General features: G+C 36.9%; 1 protein-coding gene across 12 annotated transcripts in view; it reads right to left on the minus strand.

The window, feature by feature from the left end:
- LOC115219822 (peripheral plasma membrane protein CASK) overlaps positions 1-22508 on the minus strand; it is a 998477-nt gene that overhangs the window by 551390 nt on the left and 424579 nt on the right. For 9 of the 12 annotated variants that reach the window (XM_036509446.1, XM_036509450.1, XM_036509449.1 and 6 more), the window contains one exon: positions 20588-20632. The exons of the other annotated variants lie outside the window; for them this stretch is intronic. In XM_036509446.1, coding sequence (XP_036365339.1) covers positions 20588-20632 — 45 coding nt within the window. The remainder of the gene's footprint in view (positions 1-20587; positions 20633-22508) is intronic. 12 annotated transcript variants of the gene reach the window in all.

Below are 22508 nucleotides of genomic sequence, written 5' to 3' on the forward strand. Positions count from 1 at the left end.
TTGGCACCCTACTAGCACGGGCACAAGTGCCAGTAAGGCGATGCTGGTAACGATGACACTTGAAAGGTGCCCTTTTATGTGCCACAGTATACATTACACACACACACATCATGTGCTACTTACAAGATGCGTATGGATGAGGTCAGCTTCATAAAGAAGTGTCAAGCTCTAATTGTGGAGGGTATCTGTACATAGACCCAGGAGGAAGACATGGAATGAAGTGGTGAGAAAGGATCTTCGGATGCTGGGCCTCACTGAGAAAATGATAAGGGACCAGAAGATGTGGAAATTCGCTATACTTGATAAGAGGCATCAAGCTTGGTGAAATCACTGTCTTCTACAGATATATAGGCTTGTTTCAGTTGCTGGTGCCACTTAAAAAGCATCCATGACCATGTGGCATTAACACACCCATGCTGGGGCTGTGTAAATACCCGCAAGCCAGTGGCACGTAAAAAGTTGCGGTGGGAGGCAAGGGTGTGAGGGATGATTGGTGTCTATTTTAACCTTTTATTATCAGCATCACACAGACTGGAACAGTTTAACGATAGAACAATGGAATGAACTGAAATTTGGTTTTGTACAATGAAATATTTATAACATAACAATTACTTCTATTTTCACTCAACAGAAGCAAGAAGCTGGCAGCATCATCTGCCCATGGGACACAGTGCAAAATGGCATTTCTTGTAGCTTTACGTTCTGGGTTCAAATTCCACCAAGTTAGACTTTACCTTTGAACCTTTCAGAGTCAATAAAATAAATACCAGTTGAATACTAGGGTCAATGTAATCAACTAGCCCCTCCCATCACAAGATTTCAGGAATTCTGTTTATGGCAGAAAGAATATTTAAAATCAGTAAAAAAAAAGCCAAATCTCCCTCCAATGATATCTTCCTGTCTTAAAGAAGAAGAAACATAAATACATTTGATAATATTGTCTTTGATACACTGTTTAAAACAAGAGGGTCATGGCTGGACGACTTGTGTTTGATCAAAATGAATCTCAGTCTAAAGAAGAAGTAGTAATAATATTTTGATAATCTTTATTTATTTCTGCTGCAACGGTTTCTGGTTGAGATGGATCTAAACTGGTCGTACAGGATTCCAATAGGACAATCCTCTTCTTCATAGCTTCTTGGTTTGTTTTATTCAGATAAAATGGCAGAAACACAACAATGGAGTCATTGAATGATGATGATAGTACTGATGATGATGATGCTGGTGGCGGTGGTGTTGAGGAAAATAGAATAATTATCCTGTAAAGAATATTGATTGCAACAACAACAACAGTGAACTGTATCAATAAGCAAGTCAATACCTCACAGCTAAATTTAACTGAATCTATCATTATGCATATATGTATGTGTGTGTACACACATATGTATATATATATATATATATATATATATATATATATATTCACACATACACACAAAACTCACACATATATACATTCACATACATGTCTTCAGAATCAAGAAATATTTCAGACAACAGCATCGTCAGAATCTTGCTAATTGATTAAATGATAGGTTCAAATTGCATTTGGGTCAACTTTACTTTTTACCCTTCCAAGGGTCATTAAAGAATTACTATCAATGGAATTAACCAAACCTCTGCAGGTGGGACGCCAGCATCACCACGGTCTAATGGCTGAAACTTGTAACAGATTAAACTTCTAAAACAGATGCAAATATCCTCAAACAACATCAGTAATGTATTCATAAGAAAGTTTTCAACAAGGTAAACCCTGTTCTGATGTGACCTAATTGGGCCCAAACATGGCTGTCTGTGCCCCAAAATAGTGTCTGACAATAGTTAATGACCCTCTACAAACTCTGAGACAATTCTCCCACGTCTATCATAGAATATCTTCCCATCCTAAGTCTCATTTGACTGAGTGGTTATAAAGTCCCTTCTGAAACATTTCAGACTCTGGCCCCTAAACACACAACTGTTTCATTCCTTAACCTTTGCTTTTACTATATCAAGTAGCTTCTGCTCCTTGGATCAAGGCCCCTCAATACATACATACCCAATCATTCCTCTATAAAACAACATCTTGTGGGAATTCCCACTTCCCAGCCATATTTTATAGTCATTCAAAATAAACATCAACCCCAGTGATTTCACTATGAAGGCCAAGAGCAATGTCCCTTCCTTAAAACAAAACTATTAAAGAGAAAGAAAGGAACCGGAGCCCAGAATATTTAGGGATGTAATGAATACCACAGAGTATGTAATGGCACACACACTGTCCAGTCAGCTCCTCCAATATCAGCTGACAACGATAATAATTCTTTCTGATTTTAGCAATTTGAGAGGAAAGGGATCAGTCGATTATATGAACCCTACCCCAAAACTGTTACTTGGTATTTATCAAGCCCTGAAAGGATGAAAGGCGAAGTTGATCTTGCTGGGATTTCAATTCAAAATGTAAAGAGCCGTAAGAAATACTGTTAAGCATTGTGTCAATGTGTTAACTATCATCACAATAACAACAACAGCAACACCAACAACAATAATCCTTTCTGCTGGATGCACCAGGCTTCAGATTTGTGGAGTGGGGACCAGCTGATTATACTGACTCCAGTGTATCACTGGTACTTAATTTATTGACCCTGAAAAGATGAAAGGTAAAGTTGACCGTGGCGGAATTCGGACTCAGAATGTAGTGACGGGTGAAATACTGCTAAGCATTTCGTCCAGTGTGCTAACAATTCTGCCAGCTCCCCACCCTTCATAATAATAATAATAATAGTAATAATAATAATAATAGTAATAATAATAATAATAGTAATAATAATAATAATAGTAATAATAATAATAATAGTAATAATAATAATAATAGTAATAATAATAATAATAGTAATAATAATAATAATAGTAATAATAATAATAATAATAATAATAATAATTTTGGCACAAGGCCAGCAATTTTGAGGGTTGGGGTAAGTCAATGTAATCAACACCAGTGCTCAACTGGTACTTTATCAATCCTAAACGGATGAAAGGTAAAGTCAATCATGGTGGAATTTGAACTCTTAACCTAAAGACAGACAAAATGCAGCCAAGTGTTTTGCCCGGCGTACAAACAGTTCTGCCTTACATAAATATATGAATAAAATTACATTAATAATGTTAAGAACGACTACAAGAACAACATTTGTAGCAATGTTTTCCTCTGCCCCTCATGGGAAAGTAGACAATGCAGGCAGATGGATTTGACACAGTAAACGACTGTCCGCTAATTACATAATTGTCCTGTGAACCAAACATCTGACAAGCAAGTGTAGTTTTTCAACCCATGAAATCAATATGTAGAGCATCTACTTTCCATCTCCTGCCAGTTTCCAATAAAAATCATCTGAAGGAAACGAAGGAAAGAGGAAGATCTGAAGAAGAAACTGCAGTAACCAGTCCTTACAGAAGTCTTCAACAAATTACCAGGAATCGCTTCATTGTTAAAGTAAACTTTAAAATTTACTTCAGCCATTATTTTGTTTTTACCAGTTTCAAATTCCAAATAAAATTATCCATTTCCAATAAATATATCACTATGCAATATCTTGGTAGTTTTTCTTGCTTTTTATTGCTCTATACTCTCCCTCTTTCATGTAGCATTTCAATTTAAAAGTTAATTAACAGCCATTATCAGGCTGGCAAGGCAGTAGAAATGGTCAAATGCCAGATTAAATGCATCACAGTGCTTTGAGAGTTTTTACAATTTCTATTACAACAAATGGCAGAAGGTCAACTTTGCTTTTTATCCCTCCAGAGTTTGGGAAACAAGTAAAAATTATATATTGGGCCCCATTCACTGCATCTTAGAAAAATTGCACAAGAAATTAGGTTGAGTCAGCGCCACAAGACAAGAACTGATTCAAGAAACTATAGTCCCAACAAAACCTGCTCCTGGACCAACATAGAAGATTAAGAGGAGAGACAGAGCCATATCAGTATACAATGAGATAATGGAATATGGTAAAGTAAGGTTCCCTGTGATTTAGGGTCCACATCTCAGTTTCAGTTTTAAGGTACAGTTACTTCACATCCTTAACTTTCTTTTGAAATGTTTACCTCAGAATCACATTTCTGTTCCTTTCTTACCAACAGGACTTTTTACTTTATTACTCCAAAATATCTGATGCAGGACCCGTAGACAATTTCTAGGGAAATGGTTTAAGGCATGGTATTAATGCCACAAAATCTCTCTCTCCCTACATATATATATATATATATAGATTAGTAATAGGATTTATTAGAATCTGGTGCAACAACACACAGGAAGCCAGAACTGGCTAGGTACCATAGCATAGGGTTCACAGTGAGGTAGCACAGCCATGAGATATCATGTGTTAGTGCTATACAACAGGTATGTAAGTACCAAATGCAAATTAAACTGTAGATCCAACTCGGGGTTAGTTCCAGGTTTGGTGTAGGTATAAAAAGAAAACGAATGGGGCTTAGAATTTTAAACCCCATTTCCATTCTCCTTTACACACACACACACACACACACACACACACGAACAGGCTGCTTTCAAACTGTTTCCATCTGGTCATTTTCCTTGCAAGGCATTGGTCAGCCTGTGACTAGAGTTTGACCAAGATGCTACATGATAAGACTGACCCAGAGAGCACATGGCTACAAGAGGACGTCTCTACATGACATTTATAATGGGTCTCCATTGGTTTCAGTGCTAAGTCTTCAGATGCTTCATCACACGGTATTAGCATGTCTATGGCTGAGTATTCCATACAACTCCAATTTCAAAGGTATGAATTGATTGTAAGATCTAGAAAATGATACCTGTTCAACATGGCCCTCGTGGTTATCAAGTGAACTATATTTATATACAAGAAGTGCCAACACACGAAACTTGCAGCACTTGAGTCACTCTGTAACTTCTTATTTCTTATTTCCTTATTTCCTTATTTCATATTTCTTTACTGCCCACAAGGGGCTACACACAGAGAGGACAAACAAGGATAATCCTTGTTTCTTCCGTTGATTATATCGACCCAAGTGCATAACTGGTACTTATTTAATCGACCCCAAAAGGATGAAAGGCAAAGTCGACCTCAGCAGAATTTGAACTCAGAACATAACTGCAAATGAAATACCTATTTCTTTACTACCCACAAGGGGCTAAACATAGAGGGGACAAACAAGGACAGACAAACAGATTAAGTCGATTATATCGACCCCAGTGCATAACTGGTACTTAATTTATCGACCCTGAAAGGATGAAAGGCAAAGTTGACCTCGGCGGAATTTGAACTCAGAACGTAGTGGCAGATGAAATATCACAAAGCATTTTGCCCAGCGTGCTAACCATTCTGCCAGCTTGCCGCCTTAACTACTGTAACTTTAGTCAAAAATATGTACATTTTCTATTTTCTTCTTTGCATTACAAAAGCTACACACACACACGTGTGTGTGTGTGTGTCTACCAATTTATATTTATAAATGTGGAAAAGAAATGGCAGTAAGCTCTGAAAATCTATTATAATTATTGTTGTGCACTGAAGGTTTGATATAATAATTCACTGATAAGCACATGCATACACACACTCTGGACATTAACAGAAAAAGAAAATTCCAAAATAATCAACGAAAATAATTTTCCAGAAGGTTCTTTACTGATAAGGACTTGAAAATAAATGGTAGGAGGTTTTTTGGTGCTAGCTCAGTAAAAGAGTCTCTAAAAATATCCCAAAGATTTTTTTACTGTCTCTTTTAAGATATTTATATCATTCCTTACTGATACTTCCCTCCACATACACTTCCACTGCAATATTGGTGTAAAGTTGCAACATGAAAATATAATGCTTGCTAAGAGCAAAATCCTCTCCAAATATTAAGATTTTATGTCAGCATTTCAAAATTTCAAGAATTTCTGATTTAATTTCAGGGATTTTAGTTATTCTGCTGAAAGATGGATTTACAAGGTTGTAGAATCACAAATGCTGAGGAAAGAAGCCAAATTTAACTATAAAAAAATAATAAAACCCAGCTACTGACTTGGAATACATATAAATAAAATAGATATCCATATATTATGATAATATATTATAATATATTATAATATATATATGTCACAGTAATTCTCATTTTTAGTTTCAGTTTAGAAAGACATAACAAGGGGATTCTCTTGTAGACAACAGATAAGAGGTCCCTGATTTCAAGCTGACCAACCTGTACAGATGATTTGTTTCTAGTGATCAAATGTCTCTGCTGTACGTTAAATCCTTACTTTAGCTCTTTCCTTCCGACAGATCAACATTGCCTTCATAGGAGAGCAAGGTGTGCCACACTTAAATGTCAAAGAGATCCCAAAACAAAGTGAAATGACTTGCTTTGCACCAACTAGGCTGAGAACCAAAACTATAATCTTGTGATTGGGAGTACTACACCACACACACACAGCATGATACAGAATGGGACAAGGCTGCCCCCTTGTGAATTACAGGTACAACTCATTTTCACAAGCTGAGTGGACTGGAACAACATGAAAGAGTGTCTTGCTGAAGGACACAATGCATGTCAGGTATTGAACTCACAACCTTTTGATAACAAGCTCAATACCCTAACCACTAAGTCACACACGGGCTGTGGATTTAGTTGCCAATGACCCAACCATGCAACCGTTTGTACTGCATTCCAGGTAACCAGCAGCACTCAGGGATGTATACATATATGTTACTAATAACACACATATATATATACATACATATATATACATACATATATGGGTAAAGGATGTCACCAACTGAAAACAACGAGTTAAATACATGAACAACAAGAGGAAAAATGGGAAACAGGATAAGTAACACAATGAACGACCCTTCATCAGTTGTCGGTCTGTCTGTCTACTCCTCATTTCAATCATTCAACGACAAAATATGTGTCTTCAAGGAAAGTAGCTCCCATAACTTCCAAAATAAGTTTTGGATTTTACAGAGGGCCAAAGTTGGGAACAAAAACAATAGCAACATATAATAAAAACAACTTTAAATGATTATTCTGGAGCATATTCACCATCTACTTCAATTACTGCTTCCCATTTGTTTGGCAGACGGTCAGACTGTCATTTAATGATGTTTTTGTTAAATATTGTTATTGTTTTTGTTGAATAAAATTTGTTGAAAAAAAAGCTGCAATAATTATGCACCAACTGATATATATAGATATAAATATATATATAAATATGTGTGTGTGTTTATATGCATATATATATATATTCTCATATATATGTGTATATGTATATGTGTGAGTATTTAAAAGCACAGGCTTGAAATGCCATTGACTCTTCCATATTTCCTCCGTACATGGAGGGTTGCATTTACAACCCCTATCTCAATTTGTAAATATATGTATATCATCATCATCATCGTCGTCGTTTAACGTCCGTTCTCCATGCTAGCATGGGTTGGACGGTTCGACCGGGGTTCTGGGAAGCCAGAAGGCTGCACCAGGCTCCAGTCTAATTTGGCAATGTTTCTACAGCTGGATGCCCTTCCTAACGCCAACCACTCCGTGAGTGTAGTGGGTGCTTTTTACGTGCCACCTGCACAGGTGCCAGGCGGGGCTGGCAACGGCCACGGTCAGATTGGTGTATTTTATGTGCCACCGGCACGGAAGCCAGTCGAGGCGGTGCTGGCATCGGCCACGAGTCGGATAGTGCTTTTTACGTACCACCAGACCAGTGATCCTGGCTGGTTCAATTCGATTTCGATTTCGCTTGCCCCAACATGTCTTCACAAGCAAAGGGGGTTGGCAAGGGTGCCTGTCGTACGGTCGCATTGGAGTATTTTACGTGCCACGGCCACGAGTCGGATAGTGCTTTTTACGTACCACCAGACCAGGGATCCTGGCTGGTTCAATTCGATTTCGAATATATATATGTATATGTATATATGTATATATATGTATATGTATATATGTATATATATGTATATATATATATATAGTACATTTATATATTTGTTGTGCAAGATTTTTTATGTGAAGTCATGTGTTGAAACAGATATTGTTATATTTCGGAATGGTCATATTGCCAGTTTAGCCAATAAAAACACACGCACTATATATTTGGTGTTATTTATTTTTTACATTAATCTTAATCTTATTTCGGCCAGAGTTCTTTCGTCACACTCCTTTGACCGCATCAGTGGTCTTTTGTTTTCTTCTTTCTTATTTGTGTCTCTCCTTACTAACCGTCAGCCGTTTTGTATTTCTATTGTATGTCTTCTTTTGCACATGCTTATATCTCTATGTGCGTCTATGTTTATTTAGTGTGTGTGTGGGGGGGGGATGCCTGTAATATTTGTATCTTCTGTTTATATACGTTCATGTAATTTGCTTTTGTTTTTGTTGATTCTTATTTTGTTCATGTGTTTACATCCACTTATTATTATCATTACATATGCTTGTATGTATGTATGTATGTATAACAACAATACTAGTAATAATAATAATAAATTAAAAAAAAAAACTTCTTTACTCTTTTGCTCTTTTACTTGTTTCAGTCATTTGACTGCGGCCATACTGGAGCACCGCCCCATGTCGAGCAAATCGACCCCGGGACTTATTCTTTGTAAGCCCAGTACTTATTCTATCATTCTCTTTTGCCGAACTGCTATGTGACGGGGACGTAAACACACCAGCGTCAGTTGTCAATCAATGCTAGGGGGACAAACACAGACACACAAACACATACACACACATACATATATATATATATACGACAGGCTTCTTTCAGTTTCTGTCAACCAAATCCACTCACAAGGCATTGGTCGGCCCGGGGCTATAGCAGAAGACACTTGCCCAAGATGCCACGCAGTGGGACTGAACCCAGAACCATGTGGTTGGTTAGCAAGGTACTTACCACACAGCCACTCCTGCGTTATTTATTTATTTATTTCTATTTGTTTATTTATCTGTGTATTTATTATGTTTTCGGGATCCTCTACCGTCATATGTTGTGGTGTGTGCTAGTGTTCCATTCCAGTTTCCTATTCAGGCTAGGTTTATTTTCTATTATGTGTGTAGCTTCTGTAATTTGTCTGATTGTTGCATCTGTTCTATGTGTGGACAATATTTTAATTTCTATGTTGTTGATTGGTCCCCCATGTTCCTGTTCGGCGTGTTGGTACAGAATCGATGAGCTTTTACCTTCCTTGAGTTCTTTCATATGTTCATTTACCCTCTCTCCTATGCTTCTTGCCATTTCCCCAACGTATGTTATTGTCTTGTTACTGCATCGTCCCTCTATACATCTTAAACTATAGACTACATTTCTGGCTATACGGATTAGTACTGTGCTGTATGTAGATTTAGCCCACAAACAAACTGTAAAGCCAGAAATGTAGTCTATAGTTTAAGATGTATAGAAGGACGATGCAGTAACAAGACGACATACGTAGGGGAAACGGCAAGAAGCATAGGAGAGCGGGTAAATAAACATATGAAAGAACTCAAGGAAGGTAAAAGCTCATCGATTCTGTACCAACACGCCAAACAGGAACACGGGGGACCAATCAACAACATAGAAATTAAAATATTGTCCACACATAGAACAGATGCAACAATCAGACAAATTACAGAAGCTACACACATAATAGAAAATAAACCTAGCCTGAATAGGAAACTGGAATGGAACACTAGCACACACCACAACATATGACGGTAGAGGATCCCAATAAACTGGTTACAATATAAACAAAACCGAAAGCATAATAAATAAAATACACAGATAAATAAACAAATAGAAATAAATAACTATATAAATTGTTTTTTTTAATTTAAAAGATGTTTTAAATTTATTATTATTATTACTAGTATTGTTGTTATACATACTTACAAGCATATGTAATGATAATAATAAGTGGATGTAAACACATGAACAAAATAAGAATAAACAAAAACAACAAAAACAAAAACAAATTACATGAACGTATATAAACAGAAGATACAAATATTACAGGCATCCCCCCCACACACACACTAAATAAACATAGTCGCACTTAGAGATATAAGCATGCCCAAAAGAAGACATACAATAGAAATACAAAACGGCTGACAGTTAGTAAGGAGAGACACAAATAAGAAGAAGAAAACAAAGGACCACTGATGCGGTCACAGGAGTGTGACGAAAGAACTCTGGCCGAAATAAGATTAAGATTAATGTAAAAAATAATTAACACTGAAGCAAAGTAACACGAAATATATAGTGCGAGTGTTTTTATTGGCTAAACTGGCAAAATGACCATTCCGAAATATAACAATATCTGTTTCAACACATGACTTCACATAAAAAATTTTGCACAACAAATATATAAATGTACTATATATATATATACATATACATATATTTACAAATTGAGATAGGGGTTGTAAATGCAACCCTCCATGTACGGATGTATGTTTTTCTTATACATATGAGTACGCAGGTGCGTATTTGGATATGTATATATGTACATGCAAATATTTATTCATGGGTGGATATAAGTATAGATTTTATTTGTACATATGAGTGCGCAGATATATATTTAAATATGTATATATGTGTGTGTGAATGTTCCCTGATACAGTATATGAGAGTGTATTAATATTTATGAGTATATGCTGATGTACGTGTGAGTGTGTGTGTTAGTGTATAGACACTGCTGCCTGTACTGATTTGTCTATAAGCCATGCGATGACAGACATACACTCTGCAATCTAGTGAATGTGTAGGGATGTGTCGGGGTGTATTCATGTGTGTGTGCATGTATGTGTGGAGTTTTATGTGGACGTGTGGGTTTAGGGTTCGATGTGGATGTGTATGTTTTTCCTGTGCGGTGTGGTGGAGGTCGGGCGGCTCTCAGTGAACCAACCGTGACGAAGACAATGATAATTTAAATTCAAATCCAATAGTGTATTTATGTCATAAGGAAAATTACTAACTGGAACCCGGACATACATATGTGCCACTTTGGATCCTAATGTAAGTGTTATCAATAATATTATGAATGATAATAATGGTAGCATTAATGGTATTGATAACGATAATGATGCTAACTTTAATGACACTTTGGAAATTAGTAGGAAGTAATATAATGTACTATTGACTATGTATATTTGCATCTAGGTACTAATATGTGTATGTTTATTATCACAATATTAAGTTGAAAAACTGAAACATTGAATGAGGAACATATATATGTTTACTAATTTATATTATTTATTTACATCATTATGTATATGTATATTTTTATATGTATAGGAGTGTGAGTATATGCACTCATATGTATATGTATATCTCCGAAAAGGCCTTGTGATATTTTTGTAAATGTCTCATTTATATCTATATATTGACCTACCATAAAAGGCTAATATTGGTAAAATGAGACATACTTATCTACATGGCCGAAACAGCTGTAAGATGTAATCTATACTTATATTTATATTTACTTATATTTATATTTACTTATATTTATATTCTCTTTTTTATATATATTCTACTTATTATACAACATTACTCTTTTATGTACACTTTTTTATGCACATTCCTTTATGTACACTGATTTGTTCTACTTTTTATGTTTAACCCTACAGTCTCTTATGTGGTGGTTTAATAAAGTATGTGATTGAGTATTATCTGGTAATTGATATTTGATTTAGATGTATTTCTCCATTTTCTTATCTTGTATACATATACATATATATATATATACATATATATATACATATTTATATATATATATATATATATATATATATATATATATATATATACATATATTTATATATACACACACAGACACACACACATATGTAAGTATGTATATACACATACATACTTGTTAATTCTATTTGTGGCAGAATATTCTAATGAGGCAAAGATAGCCTAAGGTTTGGTGTGAGGGGCCAAATGTCAGATGGTCATTTTTAAGTTAAAATGTTGCTGCAGTCATTATGAATTGCCTCTGAGCAAAGCCCACAACACAGCATGTCTCAGGCTGCCTGGCTGACAACAAGCTCCACTCCTATGGTTTGGAAGGTCAACATTTTCTAAATAAAGAATACATCAATTTATGAATTTATATGAGTGTGGAGAGAGGGTGGAGATAGAGATAGAGAAAGAAATAGAGATAGCAGAGAAAGAGAGAAAGCAGAGAAAGAAAGAGAGAGAGAGAGAGGGGGTGTGTGTGTCAGTCAGAGAAAGTGGAAAGTTCAAAGAGAAGCAAGGAATGTCTAAGTCTTTCTCAAAGTATATTTGGCAAAGGACATAACTGAAAATGAAAGATGAAGTAAGAGTGAGTCAAAATCTCTGCCAAAGAACGGAAAAAATAAAACAAAAAATGTAAGAAAAATACTGAAAGAAACAAAAATACTGGCGAAAAATAACAGCAGTAAAAATAACAGACACACACATAAATGTGTGTGTCTGTATATGTGTATATTATATATATATATATATATACATATATGTATTAAATATATATTTATGAATCTATGTACACTGTAGATATATGAAATATACATATAATAATAACAATGATGACAAAAAATAAGAGATAAGTTATTGAACAAAATATTGTGGAGAAAATGGCTGTTCAGGAGGGGTGGGAAGAGACAAAGAAATCAGACATGGAATCTTTTCAACAATGACATACATATACAGTAGATATACACACATGCACACACACACACACAAAGAAACATTACGTACATATACACATATACATACATACACATATATATATATATATATATACACACAATGTATGTTTTAAAGTGGGAAAAAATTCAGCAATGTCTTCTTGTTTTTTTCCTTCCCCCAACACAATTACATAAGTAACTACTGCAAATCCTATCCACCCATGAACCTCACCCCTCGACAGATAATGTCAAATAATAACATTTTCGTTGTTGTTACAATTTTAGTTTCAATTTTAAATGTAAATTCTAAATAAAACTCCATCAATCAAGAAATATTGGACCATTCCAACTAGGATTGTCCAAACAGACTCACATTTACAATGTTTATGATGTTCGTCTTGGTTATTAGCTTATGTCTGTTCCCTGCCAATCCAGTAATGTCTGTCCAGACTGAACATTTACAGTCCACACACAATGGAAGACACAGCAAAATACCTCGTGGGTGTGTGTGCATGCATGTATGTTTATACAAACATACATATATATATACATATACACATACACATGCATACATACACATACATATACATACATATACACATGCATATACATACATACATATATATACACACACAATGTCTTCAGGCTAAATTTGACAGATTGCATAAAAGGAAAAAAAAGCACAATATTCCCATATTATTGTTGTTGTTGTTGTTATGGCAAGCTGGCAGAATCGTTAGTGTGTTGGATAGAATGCTTCAATAGCATTTCTTCTAACTTTACATTCTGTGTTCAAATGCCGTCAGCGTCAACTTTGCTTTCAACCTTTCAAGATTGATAAAATAAGTACCAGATGAAATCGACTTACTTCCTTCTCCAAAATTGCTGGCATTGTGCCAAAATTTGAAACCATTATTATTATGATTAAGGTAGTGTTCTGGCAGAGTCATTAGCATGCTGGGAGTATTTCGCCTGTCTTTCTGTTCTGAGTTCAAATTCTGCAGAGGTTGACTTTGCCTTTTACCCCTTTGGCCTTGTGCCACTGATAAGCATCATCGTCATTTAAGGTCCGTTGTCCATGTGGGCGTGGGTTGGATGGTTTGACCAGAGCTGATGAGCTGAAGAGCTGTACCAGATTCCAGTCTGATTTGGCATGGTTTCTACAGCTTCTACCTTCCTAACATGCCAACCACTTTACAAAGTGTGCTGGGTACTTTTATGTGGCTCCACCACAGGACTCTTACAGGTCAATCCTCCCGGCTCCAGGGGTGCTGGTCTTAACACTTCAGCTGTGGAGTGTGGATCTTCTTGAGTATAGCAAGGCATCAGGTATCTTGGTCCTTTTTCATCTCACCTGAAAGATTCAGCATCCGGAGGTCATTCTTCAGTACTCCGTCCCATATCTTTCTGGGTCTTCCACTTTCACATGTCCCATCTACTTTGAGACATTGGCACTTCTTTATGGAGCCGTCAGCATCCATCCAAATCACATGACCAAACCAGTGCAGTCTTCTCTGTTGCACACAGCAACCAATTCCCCTTATGCCGAACTTCTCTCTCAATACACTAGCACTCTTCTGTCAAACATGTCTACTTACATTACACATCCAACAGAGCCTCATTTTTCACTAACCTTTGCATATCCTTTGCATTCAAGGCCCACGTCTTACGACCATGTAGCATTGTTGTCTATATACGTGCATCATACAATCTTCCTTTCACTCAGATCAAGAAACCTCCATCCTATTCTTATTTTAGCTATCATACTCTCCATGCATCCTCCCCCCATTACTAATTTGGTCCCCTAGGTGCCAGAAATTACCCACTACCTCTAATGAACCCCAAGGGCATTTCAGAAAATCAATCTCCCAAGTCTCTATAGTTTCTATGGATCCTGTGCATCTTCCACATATGACCTTCTCTGATAACCTTCATATTAATCCACTGCACCTCTTGTGTGTCCATAGCTTTCACTGGGTACATTGTATGGAGTTCCTGCCTACACTTTTCCAACTAATTAAAAAGGCCACAGACCTGAAGGGCGTAGGGTCCTGTTGTTTCCTTGCTTACTAGGACTTTAGTCTTTGCTAAGTTAACTTTAAGGCCCTTAGATTCCAGGTTTTGTGCCCACACCTGGAATTTCTCTACTAGCTCTGATATGGAATCTGCTAAGAGGACAAGATCATCAATAATATAGTAGTAGTTCCCAGGGGCTGCCAGTCTTGAATTCCTCTGTTATGGCCCAGAGGACACTAAGGAAATGGAGGGGATGGAGGACTGAGCCCTGATGAACCACTACCTGTACACCAAATTCTTCGGTATACTCACTGGGGGTGATCTAATTGACTGGTCCCCTCCCATCTAATTGACCAGTCTCAGGCCTTGTACCTATAGCAGAAAGGATTATTATTATGCCACCAAAAGTGGCTTTATCTTTCATCTTTTTCAACATCAATAAAATAAAGAAGAACCACTCAAGCACTGAGCGTCAAAAAATAACAGACCTTGTGCCAAAATGAGAAAAATTATTATCATTATTATCATTATCATTATTATCATTATTATTATTATTATTATTATTATTTGCAACATTATCAAAAACTGGATGTTCATATTTCTTTATCTCATTTTCCAGGAAGTAACAAATGTTTGTTAATTCCTCCCATACGCCTGTTTTTCCAACAGTATAAACTGCCATTCTTTAAAACAGAATTGTCTTTTTATTATCTTTTTAAATATTCCAGGACAAAAACAGAAAACCACAGCGAGTGAGAGGAGCAACCCCACCGACCAAATAAGTAAAGGTTAAATACGATATTCATATTGGTTTGAAATTTCTCAACTAAACTATAAAACATGGTTTTTATAGAAAGATGAATTGATATAAAACAAGAACAACAATAACATTAATAAAGATTGTAATTAGAAAAAGAAAGATGTGATTATGAATGGTGTAAAAGTTATAGATAATATCTAAACTCATTTGTGTTGGTTTCTGATTATCTGAAGCCTTAATCACTTTAGCTTGACCAGGTATCTACACCTGTTGTACAAGCTTGGTTAAGGGTTTTGTAAAAGATTGCCAAGTGCTCAACCCTAAACCTCTCCAAACCTCTGATGTTGGCCAAGAGAAAGGCCACTGTTTTATGGTTGACACAACTTGGCATCTGTGTCATCACAGTTGGTGGTCTCAGAATGTAAAACTCTGGAACAGATAATGCCAACCATTTTATTCACCTCTTTTAACAGTTTGATAATCCACTGTCTTGAATTAGTACATTTTTTTCTCATCTCCAAGGACATATGTAGAGTTCTTTAATTAAAAACAACCTACATATTCTAGAATCATTCTCAGATCTGGCAGTAAACCATTAGACTGGGCTCTGCTGATGAGGTTTAATAAGATAGAAACACATCCAAAGAATGTCCTGCTAAGGAAAAGGGTCATTCCCTACTATATTCTTGTTTAAATATAGAGTTGTCCCCTTTATATATTTCTTAACCAAAATTGGTCCTGAAATAATGATTTTTTTTCTCTCCACTAAAAATGTCATCTTCATCTTTTAAATCTACTTTTTCATGTTGGCATGGGTTGGAAGGAACATGACTGTACTTATTTGGAGTCACTAACCTCCTGTGCACATCAGAGACCATAGCTTTGTCATATATTACATGTTTGGCTGGTCCCCCGGAACTGGATGCTCTTCCTAACACCACCTACTTTATTGAGAAGTTGTCTTGTCCCCATTACAACTAAAAAGCTCTTGCTACCCCACCATCACTCTCTTCGTCCACAAACCCCTTTACAGGATCTACAATGTGTATTTTATTGTCCTCCCAGCACTTGTAGGATTGCTTCAATCCTCATAATTTTAATTAGAATTTCTTTGGCTCATTACGTTACCGATATTAAAACCAACATTTCTGGTGTTGAAATATCGTCACAAACAGCAGTTATTGTGTGATTCCCTTTCATGATCCTCAATGAAGGTACATGGCCTCCTCGCAGTTAGGGGTTGGGCTCACAATCTTAAGGTTATGAGTTTGATCACTAGATTGGATAGTATATTGTGCCCTTGAGCAAGGCACTTCATTTTCCCGTTACTTCAGTCAGTTACAAAAGAAGTAACAGTCCAGGACTGGTGGAGCCACCTTTCTTTTTCCCCACCACACCCAACTGTCACATCCAGAATGTTCTGTTGGTTAGGAAGACGGAGAAGGGCTCTCCATCTGTTCAAGACCCCTAAAACTATTAACCAAAACATGCTACCAGGTGACTATCACTTGCCAGTGATGGCCAAGGTTATTTTCTGTCCTCTACTTCAATACTCAACTACATCAATCACTAGAGCATCTCCATTAAACCCCAGCCAATTCTCATCTATTTTTAGTTGCTATCATGCTCAGCCTTTCCCATTCAAAGTGGTTCACAGACTTCCATAAATATATTTAAACTCATCATAAAGAGATCAAGTTATTGGATTAATAATGTTCTTTCCAGATGTTCTCCCAATTGTTAATAAATCTAAAAAGGTAAATTAAGTAATTAACTTAAGTAATCTATAAATTAGGCTAAGTAATTATAGCTATATGGCTGCCAATTAATGTTTTAGCAAACCAGCAAATAGACTTGTGAATGTCCATCATAAGAATTGACATTCGTAATCCAGCTTTACTGAAACTGACAGTCATTGGGTGGAACAAAGCAGCAGACATCTTCTTCTAGGTTTCACTCTTTGTTCGTCCAAACTACTTTATTTCAAAGTCGCTCTAAGCCTCTTTCTGATTTGGTTTACTATCAATCCATTAGAGAGGATCTTTCAACTATCATCATCATCATCACCACCACCATCATCACCACAAACATCCCCGGTGATGTCCATTATATAAGAACAAACATAAAAACAGATTCATTGAATTTCAACTTGCCCTTCTTAGTTCAGTTCAACATTATTGATTTAAACAGAGATCAATAAAAGTGAACGAACCAATAAAACATTGATTGGAATAATTTACAACATTTAGTTTCACTACATGCTGGTCAGAGTTCAAGTCTCATGTGGGTCGTAGTCATTGTTTGGCATTGAAAATAATACCAGAAACATACTGGGGTCAGTTTCCTACATCACATCTTCCAACCTGGTCAGTAAAATATTGGTAATGTGCTGCCATTACTAAGAATACTTCATCCAATCAGCTCTCTCTCTCTCTCTCTCTCTGAATAACTCTGTTATTCACTGGGAAAAGACAGCAAAACCCTGTAAAGAGTCATCTCTTTATATCTGGGGTCACTTCACATACAAAGTCCCCTTATAGCTGAAGTCAGTCATCCCTGCCATTTAATCTGCTGTAGCAGCTTTAAAAAACAAAAACTCTTCACAAAGCCGCCACCGCATACCACCACCACTAGGATTTTCCCTTTCACCCCACCCTTAACAGTGCCCTGAAGAATGGTTTGGGACAAGGAGCTGTAGAAGGACACATGACCATCCCAGGCAAGCTTTCATCTTTTTACCTGAGCAAGGAATGGTCCATGTCTGCCAGCCTGTTTGTTGAATTGCTACTTTACAAAGCTGTTCATTCTGTAGAGGATGGGAAACAGCCTTCTGAAGCGTTGGGCCTCAAATGTCTGGATTCTTCACTGCACGTCAGCTGTAAGAGTCCAGCTCTCACACCCATACCAAAAGGATCAAAGTCACCAAAGGACTTGTACATGCTGAGTCTTGTTGGAAACCTAATGGAATTACTTTTCCATAAAGTGTTCAGCTTCATCACAGCAGCAGAGGCTAAACCAAGTCTTCACGAAGATAATTAACACTACAAAGAGATGTCAGTTGCTAAATGCTACTTTGTTCTTCTTCTAACAGGTCTATGATGGAAGACATTTGTGCCATCACCATCAGATCTTTTATTGAGACACATCTATCTAGGACTGCATTAACTAAAGTCATTCAATTTTTTCAAGCAGAAAGTTTTAGCTGTTATTTCTAGCAAGTAAAGTGGGCACATGTAGAGACTCCTGAAGTGATTCATTATTTCATTACCGATTATTGAATTACTGCAACCAATAAGGAATTCTAAATTATACAACCTCAACTATTCACTTCCTCTCTATTTTAGTGAAAGTTTTTTGTCTTTGGACAAAGTATGGTTTGCTTCAGTGATTCAGACAAAACATGTCTCTCCTCTTCACAGTTGAGTGACCAGATATAATGTGACCACTAATCAACCAAATAATTATTGGTTCCAACAATTTGAATTGACAAATTCACTGAAACCATTTCAGTTATGGCGGCGGCAGAGGAGAGGGGGGGAGGAAGAGCAAAGCAATTCGAAAACAAAGCAAAAATATTATTTCATACAATCAACAGAGTTTAATTTGTAAATATACTTAATGAAGTTGCAAGGACAGGAAGCATAATTGAAGAGTGTTGTGTGGAGGACAATCGACTGAATTACTACCTGACAAGTTCATGGTGTGGGGGAGTGGGGGGATTAAATTACACCTGTTCTTATAAGTCCCTTGTTTGTATTAAAGTGCATCGATGTGTCATTCAAAATATTTTCTTCTTTAGAATTTCAATATATGTTGAGAATATGGGTGTTTATGGGAAGTGTATATATGGGTGTTTATGGGAAGTGTATATATGGGTGTTTATGGGAAGTGTATATATGGGTGTTTATGGGAAGTGTATATATGGGTGTTTATGGGAAGTGTATATATGGGTGTTTATGGGAAGTGTATATATGGGTGTTTATGGAAGCGTATATATGGGTGTTTATGGGAAGCGTATATATGGGTGTTTATGGGATGTATATATGGGTGTTTATGGGAAGTGTATATATGGGTTGTTTATGGGAAGTGTATATATGGGTGTTTATGGGAAGTGTATATATGGGTGTTTATGGGAAGTGTATATATGGGTGTTTATGGGAAGTGTATATATGGGTGTTTATGGGAAGTGTATATATGGGTGTTTATGGAAGTGTATATATGGGTGTTTATGGGAAGTGTATATATGGGTGTTTATGGGAAGTGTATATATGGGTGTTTATGGGAAGTGTATATATGGGTGTTTAGGGAAGTGTATATATGGGTGTTTATGGAAGTGTATATATGGGTGTTTATGGAAGTGTATATATGGGTGTTTATGGGAAGTGTAATATGGGTGTTTATGGGAAGTGTATATATGGGTGTTTATGGGAAGTGTATATATGGGTGTTTATGGGAAGTGTATATATGGGTGTTTATGGGAAGTGTATATATGGGTGTTTATGGGAAGTGTATATATGGGTGTTTATGGGAAGTGTATATATGGGTGTTTATGGGAAGTGTATATATGGGTGTTTATGGGAAGTGTATATATGGGTGTTTATGGGAAGTGTATATATGGGTGTTTATGGGAAGTGTATATATGGGTGTTTATGGGAAGTGTATATATGGGTGTTTATGGGAAGTGTATATATGGGTGTTTATGGGAAGTGTATATATGAGTGTTTATGGGAAGTGTATAGAGAAGATCCAGGCTGAGTGAAGAAAGGCTGTGCATATGTATAGAGAAAGAAATGTTGGAAGCTGGATTAGAGATTTTGATGTTGAGCTGATGTGAGATTTTGCAAAGGATTTGGCAAACCTCAAATACCTGAGTGAAACCCCAACCGAGGCAGAAAACGAGATTATGGTGAAGGTGATAACATTGAGAAGGACAACAACAGATGGTGGTGGTTTGTTTTAACAGAGCTATGTTTACAAGGAACAAAATGCAGTAAACATCCTCAACACAAACAATAAGATCGGTAACAACATCAACTACAACAACACCAATAACAACTACAATCTAAACCTAAAAGGCCACTACTCTCTACAAGGAGTATCATCGAGTGAAGTAGCACTCTGAACTACTGAGTTGACCTTGAGTAATATCCAACTTACCTAATGTCTCTACTTGAGGAGTGCAATACAGAAGAAGGCTGCTCACTACAAAGGAAACAAACAACATCATTTACACGGATTGTCCCCGTTTTTAGTCACAATTAAGCTTCCTTAACCCAAAGTCGCTTCTCATCACAAGCGTCTGCTTTCTTTCAATCACTTTTATTCCCAACAACCAATTCAAGAATTTCTGAGATTTAACCCTCTCTCTCTCTCTCTCTCTCTCTCTCTCTCTAAAGTATCAAGTCTTGACCACACTGCTTACCATGGGGATGAGCAAAGTGTGTGTGTGTGTGTGTGTGTGTGTGTGAGGGTGTTTTTGGTAGTTTTGCTGTTGTTGTTGTCGTCACAGTGAGTTGATCACTAATTCCTACAATTCTGTTTCTGCTATTGTTATTATGTATGTTTGTGTGTGTGGTAGAATGCATGTATATATGTGCATAGATGTGTTGTTAGAGTGTATATATATGTGGTCTGATCAATAAGTATCCGGACTGTTGCCATAGTAATGAAGCTAAAGCACACAAAGTGAAGCTGCTTGACAAAGATTGACCTTGAACTCTGCTGTGCACGTGCACTAAGTTTTAACATTGTAGCTCACTTCCATTGTTTACAGCAATGCTTGGAAGGAAGGTGTGCAGCATGTGATCGTTGCTTTGATCATGACAGAGAGAGAGAGTTGAGCAGAGAATCTGCATCAAATTTTGCCAAAAGCTTAGCAATACCTGCTCAGAGGCCTAAGTAAAGTTGCAGAAAGTGTAGTGTATGGAGGGGAGTGTATGAGCCACACACAAGTGATTCAGACGTTTCCAAGATGGCTCAAAAAATGTCCAAAGTGACAAACATTCTGGGAGACCCACTACCAGCAGAACTGAGAAAAACATCTCACATGTGCATGCAGCTGTGAGGGAAAATTGTCGAATCCCCATCTGTGAGTTATCAGATATGCAGATTAGTTACAGTTCAGTTCAGACCATTATCACTGAAGATTTGGGGAAGAGACACATGTCTGCCAAGTTTGTGCCAAAATTGTTTTCAGTTGACCAAAATGACACTTGGGTTTCAGTTGCACAAGATTTCCTTGATTGTGTCGAGAATAATGAAAATTTTTTGAAAAAGATCATAACGGGTGGTGAATCATGAGTTTATGATCTCGAAGCAAAGGATCAGTTTTCGCAGTGGAAGTCCCCAACCTCTCAGAGACTGAAGCAATGTGAAGACACTGTTGACCGTTTCCTTCAACTGCAAGGGGATTGTTCATCATGAGTATGCTCCAGCTGGTCAGGCAGTAAACAAGGAGTACTACCGTGACGTTTTGCGGCATTTGTGGGATGCATCTGGTGAGTGGCAATTGCACTACGACGATGCACCTGCCCATTCAGTGCAGCTTGTGCAGCAGTTTTTGGCTAGACACAGCATTCCCCAGATCTGGCAGACACCATACTCCCCAGATCTCAGCCTTTGCAACATTTTCCTCTTTCCAAAAATCGAATCCTGCTTGAAAACAAGATTTCAGGATGTCCAGGAAACCAAAGTAAATGCAACAAGGCAGCTGCTGATTATCCCAGAAAACGAGTTCCAGGAATGCTTCCATCAATGGAAACAGCACTGAATTAAGTGTACGGCTTCTGAAGGGGACTACTTTGAAGGAGGTTAAATGCCAAATTGGTACACATTGTGGGTTTGATTTTATAGCCCGAGTCCGGATACTTATTGATCAGACCTCTTATTTATGTTAGAGTGTGTATGTGTGTGTGCATGTCAGTGTGTGTGCATGTGTGCATGTGTGTGTGTGTGTGTAAGAGTGTATATATTTGTGTGTGTATCTGTCATACACAAACATGCGCATGTGTGCACACACTTAAACACATTCACATTGTATTTTACCACTGATGTTGTCCTTGTGCCAAATAATAAAATA

Source organism: Octopus sinensis, linkage group LG15 (assembly GCF_006345805.1).
Source record: "Octopus sinensis linkage group LG15, ASM634580v1, whole genome shotgun sequence".
Taxonomy (NCBI): domain Eukaryota; kingdom Metazoa; phylum Mollusca; class Cephalopoda; order Octopoda; family Octopodidae; genus Octopus; species Octopus sinensis.